The sequence below is a fragment of the Sinocyclocheilus grahami genome, unplaced genomic scaffold (assembly GCF_001515645.1).
Source record: "Sinocyclocheilus grahami isolate Dianchi unplaced genomic scaffold, SAMN03320097.WGS_v1.1 scaffold273.1, whole genome shotgun sequence".
In the NCBI taxonomy this organism is placed as follows: Eukaryota; Metazoa; Chordata; class Actinopteri; order Cypriniformes; family Cyprinidae; genus Sinocyclocheilus; species Sinocyclocheilus grahami.
In genome coordinates this window covers 440,076-453,705 of record NW_015505452.1, presented here as the reverse complement: position 1 = coordinate 453,705, position 13,630 = coordinate 440,076, and the positions used below count along the sequence as shown (strand labels likewise).

Here is a 13,630-nt window from a genome sequence, read left to right as displayed (position 1 = left end):
TCATTAAACGGGGGGTATCCCCCTTGCCATGCCCCGCTCTAGCTCATCCAGTTCTCGGAGGACTACTTCGGTTCATGGTCAGGGATACCTGAGGGTCACGGTGAGAGCTTCCCCGTCGAGTACGTCTCCGCGGGCCTCTCATTCCTCGAGCATGTCGCACCACCTGGTGCTTCCGGACGAGTGTGCTGGGTCCTCGGACAGGGCGGGGTCCAGCATCTTGTGCGGGGCACAGGCAGAGGACAGGATGTCGATCGCTGCATCGGAGGGCGAGCTAGGCTCTGGAGATGAGGATTCGGCTGCGCTGCCACCGTCAGGTAGAGTGGCGTTGCCCGAGTCAGATCCAGAGCTGACTGCTATGCTTTCCCGGGCCGCCGAGAGCGTCGGGCTGCACTGGAGGCCTCCTCCTTCTCCTGAACGCTCGAGGCTGGATGACTGGTTCCTGGGGGTGCAGGCCGGGCGTCGGCAGCAGCCTCCGGTTCCATTCTTCCCGGAAGTGCATGAGGAGGTTACAAAGTCTTGGAAGGCACCTTTTTCTGCCCGAAACAGACTTGGTGCCTCCTCCGTCCTCACCACCCTCGACGGGGGGGCGGCCCAAGGGTATGTGGACATCCCACCGGTCGAGCGCGCGATTGCCATGCAGCTCTGCCCGCAAAGCGCCGCCGCCTGGAGAGGTAGTCCACGCCTTCCGTCCAGGGCCTGGCCCTGGGTCAGACGATGTCCACATTGGTGGTCCAGGAGCGCCACCTATGGCTGATCTTGGCGGATATGAGGGAGGCCGACAAGCATCGCTTCCCGATCTCCCAGGCCGGCCAATTCGGCGAAGCAGTGGAGGGCTTTACCCAACAGTTCTCCGCCGCGCAGAAGCAGATGGAGGCGTTTCGACATATCCTGCCCCGGCGGTCTGCTGCTGTCTCCACCCCACCGCCGGCTGCAGCCCCTCTGTTTGCTCGTCGACGAGGGCGCCTTCCTGCGGCCTCCACCTCCGCTCTGGCGCGGCCACAACAGCAGCCTTCTCAACGGCCGCAGCGTGGAGCTGGCCGCAGGAAACCGGCGCAGCCCGCCTCCACCCCTGCCAAGCCTGTGAAGTGCCAGGGCAGGCGGCGTCCCTGAGAGGGCCGGGTGGAGAATCTTTTGTTCCTGTTTGTTTTTATTCCAGTGGTACCCAAAACTTCAGTAAAAGTTTCCTTTGCCTCCGGATCCCAAGAGTGCGAGGATGGCGGTACACGAGACCCAGTCTCCACACGGCCGTCCCCCTCTCCTTTTGCCTATGGGCAGCAGGGTCCGGTTCAGGGATGCTATGCCTCCTCACGAGCCCCCTGCCCAGGTTTCTCCGCTTTGCGTTCGAAGGGCGAGCGTATCAGTACAAGGTCCTCCCCTTCGGGCTATCCCTGTCACCTCATGTCTTCACCAAGGTTGTGGAGGCAGCCCTCGTTCCATTGAGGGAAGCGGGCATTCGCGTTCTCAACTACCTCGGCGATTGGCTCATATTGGCCCAGTCCCGAGCGCAGTTGTGCGAACACAGGGATATGGTGCTCTGTCACCTCAGCCGGTTGGGGCTTCGAGTCAACTGGGAAAAGAGCAAACTCTCCCCGGTGCAGAGGATCCCTTTTCTCGGCATGGAGCTGGACTCGGTCAACCTCTCAGCACGTCTCTCAGTAGAGCGTGCACAGTCGATGCTGAACTGCCTGGGGTCCTTCCAGCGCAAGACGGCGGTTCCACTGAAACAGTTTCAGAGGCTCCTGGGGCATATGGCATCCGCAGCCGCTGTCACGCCGTTTGGGTTGCTGCATATGAGACCGCTTCAGTGTTGGCTTCACGACCGGGTCCCGAGATGGGCATAGCGACGCGGCACTTACCGGGTTTCTGTCACCCCGATCTGCCATCAGACCTTCAGCCCGTGGGCAGATCTTGCCTTTCTTCGGACAGGGGTGTCCCTTGAGCAAGTATCCAGGCATGTTGTTGTGTCAACTGATGCCTCTGCCAAGGGCTGGGGTGCCATGTGCAACGGGAATGCAGCTGCGGGGCTCTGGTCTGGACTGCAGTGACGCTTGCTGCGCCATTCCCCTCTACGGACCGGATATGTGCGCTTTGTTGCTTCTCAGTTCATTTCCCCATGGCGAACCCTGTTGGAGCTCCTCCCGCACCCTCGGCAGTCAGGCGTGGCGGAGCCAGATTTATGCTACAAGCTCTTTGTAGAATTGTACAGTAAGAAAGTTATTTCCCTTAACCAGGAAATTAACGTTCTTAGAATTGACAGACAGTTGACCCTGAGAGGTCAAGTAAATATTTACTTGACCTCTTGAAAATATATTAATTATAACTAGTTATGATTAATTATTCATATTTCCCCATGAGCTGATTCGCTACAAAGCTTATATTGGAACATTGTTATATATTTTTTTCAAATTTTTTATGTAGGTTTTTCTATTATTTTTTGGTGATTTTTATCATATACAGTATACCTTTTATTCTGGATATTTTTAAGAACTGTCAATTGTGTTGGATTCTCACCCGCCTTTGCTTCAGCCAATCTGCCACATCCATTCCTATCAATAAACCTGCTATTTCATTCACCAACCTGTTGTCTCCGGCTTGATCTGTGACAGTTATTTCATATTTGAAGTTTTTCTTTTTCTTTTAAATATTTGTATCTTCTTAGTGTTTTTCTTATTAGTTGTGTACATTAGGGTTGCATGTTACATCTAATAAAATTAATTGTAAAATTAAATGTTTATTGCATTATTGCGTTACCATGATGATGTTTAATGTTTGTGTGAATGACACTGTGCACTTTCTATATATGTTAGTACTTTTCTTCTCAGCTTGCGGAAAAACTGCTTGTGATAAGCTTTGGTTCATCATGTGACATTCTCATCACCACCTGCTTTTGGTGGTTATCAGTGTATTGCAAAGGTACTAAACAAATTTCAGTACTTCAATAGGTTGCTATATTAATATTATATCAGATAATGAATTATGTTTTTAAATGTAAATTTAAGTTAAATCTGTAAAAACCTAGTCTGGCAACCCTGCACACACACACACACACACACACACACACACACACACACACACACACACACACACACACACGCTATGTGAAGTCTTGTTTTGCCATGGCTTACAATTCTGAGCGTTCTTTCCTGTGTATTGCTGCCTTTGTGTATGACCCTGGACTGTTTATTCTGTTTTTGACTTGTCACTGCCAGTCTTTGTTTCTTTGCCTCATCTTACTGGATATTCTCTGTATTGTTTGCTGCCTGCCCTGACCTTTTGCCATCCTTGACCATATGACTAAAAAACTAATTTCAGACATTCAAACTGACCAATCAGCAGATTACAGCTTCACTCACTGACTCAACTGTCAAAGATGTGACAATTAGCAGACCCCAAAAGTATACACATCTTGGCCTACAGGTCTTTATCACTATCAGCACCTCAGGAATGTCAAATGGCCCTTTTTTATGGAAGATATGTTTAGGACAGGAAAGCCAAAATCTTTGATCATTTTCAACCCTACATTAGTTCATGTTAACTAATGCATTAACCAACATTAACTCATATAATCTTATTGTTAAGTGTTACTGCAGATCAGCTGGAAGCTCAAGTTGTAAATCTGGTACTGTTTAACAGGGGAAAAAATTACGTTTTATATGTTTTAAATGTTTTTATATTAAAATATTAGTGAAAATATAATATTAAAGAAAAATCGAATGCTGTAGTAACCAACTTGCTTGAATGCTTCTTGTGTTAATTTGTGTTATTATTACCTGTCTTATACTGTGATCACAGCTGCTGTCTTTGAATGAGGCAGCGACAGAAAGATCATTTGGCACGATCTTGAAACCTGTCTCAAGCAGTGGACCAAATGCAGGTGCAGGTTTTGTTCTGAGGTTTCCAAGCAACCTGGACGTCAAAATGAAAGCAACTGTACTGGGAGCCTGCATACTTATTGTAAATATCGTTAAAATACTTAAAAAAAAAAATTCTGAGTTGTAATATAAGACTTGTTTATAATTTATATGTATAACTTGTTTATTATTAATTCATTTTCAGGACTACATGTGTTATAAATCAAGAAATCAACCGATCTGGTGTACCTGCTTGACCTTGGCAATAGGCTGTTGGAAATTGTACTAGGACTGTGCCACATTCATCAATTTCAGCAAACATCCCAGTAGGTCTGAAATTTAAAGAACTAGTTGAAAATAATAATAATAATAATAATAATAATAATAATAATAATAATAATAATAATAATAGTTATAATAATAAATATTTTTCAAGCTTTTTTCAAGGTAAATAAAAAATGCTTTTTACATTTTTGTAATTCACAATATATGTATACAGTGCAACAGGAAAAAAAACTGATGTGAAAAATGTGAAAACTATGATCTTGTGCACTTATCAATACACATGTAACCTGATTCCAAGTTACAAACAAATTCCTTAAAAAAAAAATACTTGAATTGCATACTTAAAAGAGGATCATATGCCGAGATACTAGCATCTTATTTTATTGTTACAAGTGCAAAAAATAACTATATTAAGTGTCTTACTGATAATTAAGTGAAGTCATGTTGGTGATAAGAGACTGAGTTTGAGTTTAGAAGCCTGATGGCCTGGGGGAAAAAGCTCCTCCTAAGTCTCTCGGTTTTTGCCATCAGGCTACGGAAGCGCTTACCAGATGGCAGCAAAATGAAATGAAAAGACAGTTACCAGGATGGTTGGAGTCCTTGATGATTTTAACAGCTCTGCTTTTGCAGCGTTTGAGGTAGATGTCCTGTAGAGAGGGGAGACAGTCTTTGTTTCTTTGCCTCATCTTACTGGATATTCTCTGTATTGTTTGCTGCCTGCCCTGACCTTTTGCCATCCTTGACCATATGACTAAAAAACTAATTTCAGACATTCAAACTGACCAATCAGCAGATTACAGCTTCACTCACTGACTCAACTGTCAAAGATGTGACAATTAGCAGACCCCAAAAGTATACACATCTTGGCCTACAGGTCTTTATCACTATCAGCACCTCAGGAATGTCAAATGGCCCTTTTTTATGGAAGATATGTTTAGGACAGGAAAGCCAAAATCTTTGATCATTTTCAACCCTACATTAGTTCATGTTAACTAATGCATTAACCAACATTAACTCATATAATCTTATTGTTAAGTGTTACTGCAGATCAGCTGGAAGCTCAAGTTGTAAATCTGGTACTGTTTAACAGGGGAAAAAATTACGTTTTATATGTTTTAAATGTTTTTATATTAAAATATTAGTGAAAATATAATATTAAAGAAAAATCGAATGCTGTAGTAACCAACTTGCTTGAATGCTTCTTGTGTTAATTTGTGTTATTATTACCTGTCTTATACTGTGATCACAGCTGCTGTCTTTGAATGAGGCAGCGACAGAAAGATCATTTGGCACGATCTTGAAACCTGTCTCAAGCAGTGGACCAAATGCAGGTGCAGGTTTTGTTCTGAGGTTTCCAAGCAACCTGGACGTCAAAATGAAAGCAACTGTACTGGGAGCCTGCATACTTATTGTAAATATCGTTAAAATACTTAAAAAAAAAAAATTCTGAGTTGTAATATAAGACTTGTTTATAATTTATATGTATAACTTGTTTATTATTAATTCATTTTCAGGACTACATGTGTTATAAATCAAGAAATCTGGTGTTCTGGTGTACCTGCTTGACCTTGGCAATAGGCTGTTGGAAATTGTACTAGGACTGTGCCACATTCATCAAAACATCCCAGTATTTTTCAAGCTTTTTTCAAGGTAAATAAAAAATGCTTTTTACATTTTTGTAATTCACAATATATGTATACAGTGCAACAGGAAAAAAAACTGATGTGAAAAATGTGAAAACTATGATCTTGTGCACTTATCAATACACATGTAACCTGATTCCAAGTTACAAACAAATTCCTTAAAAAAAAAATACTTGAAATGCATACTTAAAAGAGGATCATATGCCGAGATACTAGCATCTTATTTTATTGTTACAAGTGCAAAAAATAACTATATTAAGTGTCTTACTGATAATTAAGTGAAGTCATGTTGGTGATAAGAGACTGAGTTTGAGTTTAGAAGCCTGATGGCCTGGGGGAAAAAGCTCCTCCTAAGTCTCTCGGTTTTTGCCATCAGGCTACGGAAGCGCTTACCAGATGGCAGCAAAATGAAATGAAAAGACAGTTACCAGGATGGTTGGAGTCCTTGATGATTTTAACAGCTCTGCTTTTGCAGCGTTTGAGGTAGATGTCCTGTAGAGAGGGGAGAGCAGGCCCTGAGATGCACTCAGCTAAGCGCACAACTCTCTGCAGGGCTTTGCAGTCTTGACTGGAGCTGTTCCCATACCACACTGAGATACACTGAGTCAATACACTTTCTATGGCCCCTGAATAGAAAGTTTTCAGGATTGCTGGTGAAACCCTGAATTTTCTCAGCTGTCGCAGATGGTACAGTCTTTGTCTGGCTTTATTAACCTGAGTCTGGATGTGTGAAGTCCAAGTCAGGTCCTCAAAGATGTTTACGCCAAGGTACTTGAAGCTGCTCACCCTCTCCACTGGGGTCCCACTGATCATAAGAGGAGTATAGGGCCGCTGATGTCTCTTCCTGAAGTCCACAATCAGCTCTTTAGTTTTACTCACATTCATAGAGAGACGATATTTTGTACTCCCCTTTCTCAGCATCTCCAGAAATCATTATATCCTTAGATGCTGAGAAAGCCTTTGATAGAGTTGAGTGGGATTATTTGTTTTGTGTATTAGAAAAATTCGGCCTGGGGTCTAATTTTATCTCTTGGATATGGCTCCTTTACACCTCACCTGCCGCCTCGGTCCATACAAATGGCATGCAGTCTTCTTTTTTTTCCCCTTTACATCAAGGGACACGACAAGGCTGCCCCCTTTCTACTCTTCTCTTTAAATTAGCCATAGACCCTCTGGCAATATGGCTTCGTACTCTGGAGTCTTTTGAAGGTATCCCCCGTTCCGGGTTAACTCATAAACTCTCTCTTTACGCTGATAATTTAATGATTTTTGTCTCCAACCCTTCTTACTCTATCCCTTCTATTCTTGAAGTTTTTTAAAATTTGTCCACCTGTCGGGCTATAAAATGAATCTGCAAAAATGCGAACTCTACCCTGTAAACCCTGCAGCTAGAGAACTTTCGTTCTCTCAATTTCCCTTCAAATTATCCATGGTGGGTTTCAAATATTAAATATAATCTATATGGTCAATTATTTAGCAATCATTTTTTACCTATTGTCGATCGAATTAAGAAGGACATGACAAGGTGGTCCACACTCCCTTTGTCCCTTTGTAACCTGTGTTTTCTGCGTTGTGTTTTTTTTATGATAAAAACCAAACGCACATCAGCTGACGGTTCGACTCTTCTTTTAATCGGATAAGAAATAAATAATATTTATAGTTGGTATCAATTCGCCCTTTTTCGTTTCTCTCCCGTGCAGAGACAGGGCCAAGAGAGAAAGAAAACACTGAAGCAATGAAATTAATTTAACAACATTTGTTGCAAAAACAGCATACCTGATAAGACATAAACAGTATTTATAGTTTGCGTCAATGCACCCTTTTTCATTTCTGTAAGGTGAATGTAGAGTGCAATGCAATTAGCACGTGCTTCGAGTTCACAAAAGGACAAAAAAAGTGACCAAACTTGATAAAAATACAAAAAATAATCAAATATACATGAAAAATAATGTCTCATATATGATTTAGATGACAGATTTAAGTACAAAAGTAATTTAAAAGAAAAAGATTGAATTAGATTAATCAGAGTTCATTAGAAACCCACCTCTCCCATGCAGAGACAGTGCAGAAAGGGAAGAGGAGGTGTAAAGACAGGAAATTAGGATCAACATTGCAGTCAGAAATTTAAAGGGGAAAGTGCACACACACAGACAGGCGTATCAGGTACACATTTGAACATTTTTTTGTGCAATTCTACATATGAACATTTACTTTCTATAGGCATACTTCAGAAAGAAGACCAGGAGAAGACAAATGTCCTCCAATAAAAGCTGAAGACAGAAGAATCATACTGGGCCTATATGACCAAATTTATTTTTTGTATTGTTTATCTTTCTAAGAAAAAAAATGGCATAAGTCACAATGTATCTCTTTTTTTCTGGGGAACACATACTGTACCTCTTATGTTCTTACTGTATGTTTGTTTATGTTTTTCAATTCTTGAATTCAAAACTGACAAATTACACATTATTACTAGTTGTCTTAGTTTGTGTCTCTCTCTTATAAGAAGGATACACATAGTTTGCATGTGTTATTTAACGTGAAGTAAAAACAGCAGTAACCACAAACATCTAGAGCTGAAGTTCTTTGTAATTCTACAGGTGATGTGAAAAAAACACCCTAGGCACTTTGGATTGCTTATCATGGAAATCCATACAGAATATTCTTATTTAAAGCTTGTCCATTGCCTTGATGGGTAAAACTAATTGCACTGACATGTATTTTCTTTAGGCCCATACATCTGAGTATGTTAAAGTTTCCAGTGCACATTAATTGCATAGACACGTATATTTTCTCCTTTTTAATATTGGTGTATTTTTCCCCCCCAGAACATTCACCAAAATATGTCAATTTAAATTTGTCAATTTCATTATACAACAAACATCTGGAAATTATACATTTCATATCAGGCTTTTTTTGCATGACACTTTTAGTGTCCCTTAAACCTATAAACATAATAATAAGCTTGTTTGTTGTCTGAAATGTTCGACTACCTGTTTTACCTAAAAATATCTTATAAAAGACATTATAAAGACTGTTATATCCTGTAAAGCAATATACTATGTACATAATGCATTTTGCCCATACAATCTTGAACTTGAAGTTATAAGTAATCAGCAACAGTTATCATAGATGTTTTCCCATTTTAAGCAACATGTAGTGCTTGAAGCACCAACGAAGAGCCATGCTTTCACGTAGAGGTGTGTATTGTTGTTAACCAGTAGCCAGGCAACCTCCCCAAGTATGGTGTTCCCCAGGGGTGTAGAGTATCACTGGTGTCTTGATGCTTCACAATATGTCAGACAAAGGAGTTAGCAAAGTCATTGCCTTTTTATGTCCGGAGGTGCAGTTCCAATGAATGAAGCTGACAGACAATAGCATGAGTGTATGAATTACAAATTTCAATGCCAGGCAAAGCCTACACATCCTTGAAATAATGGAACCTTCAATGCACTTAAGTGCTGTCAGCATTTAATCTGGTAAGTAAACATACAGACAGTGATACTTTTGGCATAATTGCATTAGTTTGACTTAACAGTTAAGTACTTGTGATTTGCTGATCATTCATGCATAATTTATACAAAAAATAGTGCATGTAAAAAAAAAATGCTGCTTCTGTTTCACACCAAATGCTAATGTTCGCTTGGTCAAGTCATCTTGAATTTGACCATCTTTAATAGCCTTTGTCACACTGCTCATTGTAAGCAAACTGTGCAGATATTCTGACACATGACCATGCTATTCTCTGCTCATTAACAAATCAATTTGCATGCCAGTTTGTATCTGAAGCTCTAGCAGCATGCCACAACAATTTAATCTTGAGCTGGACAAAAGCTCATGCGATTGCCATCGACTCACCAGGCAGTATATTCATACCATGAATTCATTCCATAGCCTACCAACTGCGTTGACAGTTGAAACTAACTTGTAACATTGTGTTTTGTGTGAAAGGTCCTTTATGCATCTAGCAAACTTTTGTTACCATTTATAGCAAAAGCTGCAGTATGACCTTTCTTTCTTTCTTTCTTTCTTAAAAAAAGTTAAAAGAGTTAATGGTAAATGGTTGTGGCATGAAACAGAATATGTTCACACCTTTAGCCAGGTACACTGACACCCTCAGCAACATTAGTCAAAAGAATGCATGAATAATTTATGTTACTCACAGTTGATCACTGTTTAATTGTTTTGTAAAACCTTAGCAAATAGTTAAAACTATTATAGGCCAAAGAGTCAACACAGTAGGATACTTTTGACATTTCATGACTGCTTTTCTTTGCTATACTTGCAGCCAGTGCCTGTCCTACACATCTGGGGGCCCCAAGCAAAACTTTGTCAGGGATCCCTGTCAGTGTGTTCATAAAAAACCCAAAATGACCCTTTCAGAACAGGAAAAGTAAGAAAATTACAAAAGCTAAATACAATTTAGTCTACTAAATTAATAAAATTCAAATATAAAAATAAAACACTGCATAGTCTTCACCGTATGGATTAAATATACACTGATTAAAATGAGTAAAGTTATTCAGTGAAGAGAAGTGAATGATTCTCTCATTTCTTTTTTGTTGTTGTTGTTTGATTAATATTTAATGACAGAGTGACAGCAGCAGGTTTTTTGTGGCTGTTGTTTGTTGGGTGCTGTCGCTTTAAGACCGAATGCACTCATATATAAGTTTTTGATTATTTTCCCAACTGTTTATGTTCACATAACTCGCAGCTTTTAATTGGAAACTCATCAAGACAGTTTTTTGTGTATTTGTCAGTTGAAGCGCATACCTGAAGCCCAAAGTAGCTTATACTTGCCTATGTTTTGTTTTACCTCAGATCGAGAGCATAGAAAGCTCTTTTGCAGGTCAATACATTTGTAACTCTTTTTTTTTACAGTGTGTGTCCACTGGCACAGAGCAAGCTGCTGGTTTGCGGCACTTAATCAACTTGGAGTACCGACACTGCTGTCAACTCAAGCACATAGGCTGTGTCCGATATCGCATACTCTCTTGAGTAGGTACTCATTTTGAATAAGAAATTATTTAATAACCCTTAACAAGGTATGTTCTATGTAGTATTAATGTGTGTAGGATGAATGTAATCTGGACATAATACATTTGCCATGTTATCATTATCATGTCATCATATCATATTATCATATTATCAGATATCATATCATGTGACTTTCCAGTGTCAGTTGTGTCGCTTCACTGCCATTCACAAATCCTCTCCTGGGACTAGATAGTAAAGTGTCCATCGTATGCACACGTTAGAATCTTGCCTGAAGTAGTAGGGTACTTATTGTGTACTCTTTTATCAGTACTGGGAATTCAGACATACTTCTTTTGTCACATACTGTTTTCGCAGCCATAGTGTTGCTGATGCAGACTCACAATGAAATTGTATGTTTTTTTTCTTGCTATTGTGTTTCAGTATAGAGAAACATTATTCCCTTATCATGTTTTTGCAAGGTAAGTGATTACCCATAATTTTAAATCATCTGAAATCACGAAAAGTGTGACACATTGCATAACAAATGTAAAAGATAATGTAGTCATCCTGGGTCCAAAGGTGCATGATTTATATAGTTTAGCAGTAATATTTAAGTTATATGTATCAAGGGAGAGCGCTCATTCAGACTAACAGCATGATTGGAAGTTGCTTTTATACAGTTCAATAATCAAAATGTCAATATTTAGTAACCTAGATTTTACTGCCAGTTACTGTTGTGTTATTGCTTCGCCAACAGAAACAAGAATCAAACCGTTGTGCATCTCCAAGCAATAGACAGTAGTGCCATTAATGAATGGATCGTTTCTTTTAAACATTCAATATCTCACTCATAAAGACAATCAATTGTTGCCTCAATTGTGAGATATTGCTTTTTTTTTGTCTGTCTGGAACATGCAAACACAGGAGAGAAACATACTGTACAGTGCTGTTGTACTAACTAACCATTAAACCCTATAATGTGCACTCATTGTTGGCTATTACCCGGTATGTGTTCATGTTAATGTTATGTAATGACATTATACTTTATAGGTAAAACATGTCCAGGTCAAGATGTAGCTGCATTTTTACTGTTGAATATGAGTAAATCATTTTTCTGCTTTAGTTGTCATACAACATACTGCTCTATGACAGTGTTTGTGCTACTCTGCTGCACTCTAGTGGGCAAATCAAATATCACAATTGTTTTCTGTTTGTATCCAATAAAGGGTTGTTCCCCTTCAGGAACTCGAGCTGCGTCGAGATCGCTTTGGGATCGCTTTCGTGACTGAGTTCTTAAGCACGTGTAAAATCAGTCCAATGGAGCAGCGAGACGTCACGAGCGGGGTGACGTGAGCGCCAGGAAGTATAAAAGTGCATCCGCCAGAGCGCAAGTTAGCTTCTGCTCTTCAGTAGTGCTCTGTGTATGTGTCAGTCTATTTACTGTTGTCTGTCAGTCCACAAGCATTCAAAAGAATATATCAAAGTCTAAACTAATATCTGTGGCGAGCAAACGGCATTACAGACATTGTGTGCCTCCCTGCCCACACTATCTGGCAGTGGGAGATTCACACGATCTGTGTGTTGTTTGTTTAGGAGCAGAGCATGCATGGTCAGCTTTCGAGGAGCTGATTGTCATCACTGCGAGTTACTCTCGCTGCGTATGCTCCTCTCTCACCTGGCTGTGTTTGATGAGAGCGGCCAGGCTCGCGATCCCGCTGGCAGCGGTCCCGCTGTTGCCGAGGCACGGCATAGACTGTTGTCGTGGGGATCGCAGGTGGATTTAGCGGAGGGATCCGAGACGGGCTCGTCCTTTTCTCGGTCCTCACCCGCTAGATCCGCGGCTCTCTCTCAGTGTTCGGAAGCCCGCGCTGCGGTTTCTAACCCCCCCCCCCCAGAGAGAGAGAGCCAGATGCTTCATCTATCTTCGATGTAATGAGTGTCGTGACAGAGGAGACTGTGGACTCGCCACCACAGTCCCTCGCTTATGAGGTGTGATTCGGGCAGTAGCCAAAATAAAATATTGTTGGGCCAGCCGAGGAACAGGACGCTCGTCCTAAAAGTAATTATGGGGTGTGATTCGTGCAGTCGGCAAAATAAAATATAGTTTGGCCAGCCGAGAAACAGGACGCTCGTCCTAAAAGTAATTATGGGGTGTGATTCGTGCAGTCGGCAAAATAAAATATAGTTTGGCCAGCCGAGAAACAGGACGCTCGTCCTAAAAGTAATTATGGGGTGTGATTCGTGCAGTCGGCAAAATAAAATATAGTTTGGCCAGCCGAGAAACAGGACACTCGTCCTAAAAGTAACTTGACGAGCGTTTTCTGAAATCCAGATCACAGCTTTCACAACGGTGCCTTCCGTTTTTCCCCAATCTCCATGCTAAAAAAAGGAGGTGTCAAGATCGTGGGAGAAACCATACTCATCCCGTATTTACAGCCCCACAGTCTCGAATTATTCAAAAGAACATCGTGGGGCTGAATGATAAGGGATATGGGGCGATGCCAGTGGTGGAGCAGACGCTTGCGAGCTATCTCTCCCCATCCTCAGCATCGTCCCTGAAGGCCCCGAAGCTTCCCACCAGGCCCGTTAGGCTTACATCGAAATCTTGTTGGGAAAGCTTATATGGCGGCAGGTCAGGCTGGCGCATGTTTGCACACCATGGCGGTGTTACAACCATACCAGGCTGGCCTGCTCAGTGGTGGGGCTGCTGAGCGGGAGCAGCCCAAGCCGTCAAGCTCCTCATATCGCCAGTCTCAAAAACAGAGCGTTGCAACCCGCACCCCTCCACAGAAAGATCGGGGGTCGGGGCGATGCTCTCAGTTGGGGTCTTCTAGACCGAAAACGGATCTGCGGACCGTTATTTGTCTAAGAGGA

The 13,630-nt window shown here is 41.6% G+C and overlaps 2 protein-coding genes across 2 annotated transcripts in view; both read left to right on the top strand.

Annotated features, from left to right (window-relative positions):
• The window catches only part of LOC107599863 (phospholipid scramblase 1-like), a 6,585-nt gene extending 2,415 nt beyond the window's left edge, over positions 1-4,170 (top strand). Inside the window, exons 3-4 of the mRNA XM_016291570.1 lie at positions 3,793-3,954; positions 4,057-4,170. Coding sequence (XP_016147056.1) covers positions 3,793-3,954; positions 4,057-4,140 — 246 coding nt within the window. The 3' untranslated portion in view covers positions 4,141-4,170. The remainder of the gene's footprint in view (positions 1-3,792; positions 3,955-4,056) is intronic.
• A 7,052-nt stretch (positions 4,171-11,222) lies between these two features.
• LOC107599862 (phospholipid scramblase 2) overlaps positions 11,223-13,630 on the top strand; it is a 9,840-nt gene continuing 7,432 nt past the window's right edge. The window contains exon 1 of the mRNA XM_016291569.1: positions 11,223-11,235. Coding sequence (XP_016147055.1) covers positions 11,223-11,235 — 13 coding nt within the window. The remainder of the gene's footprint in view (positions 11,236-13,630) is intronic.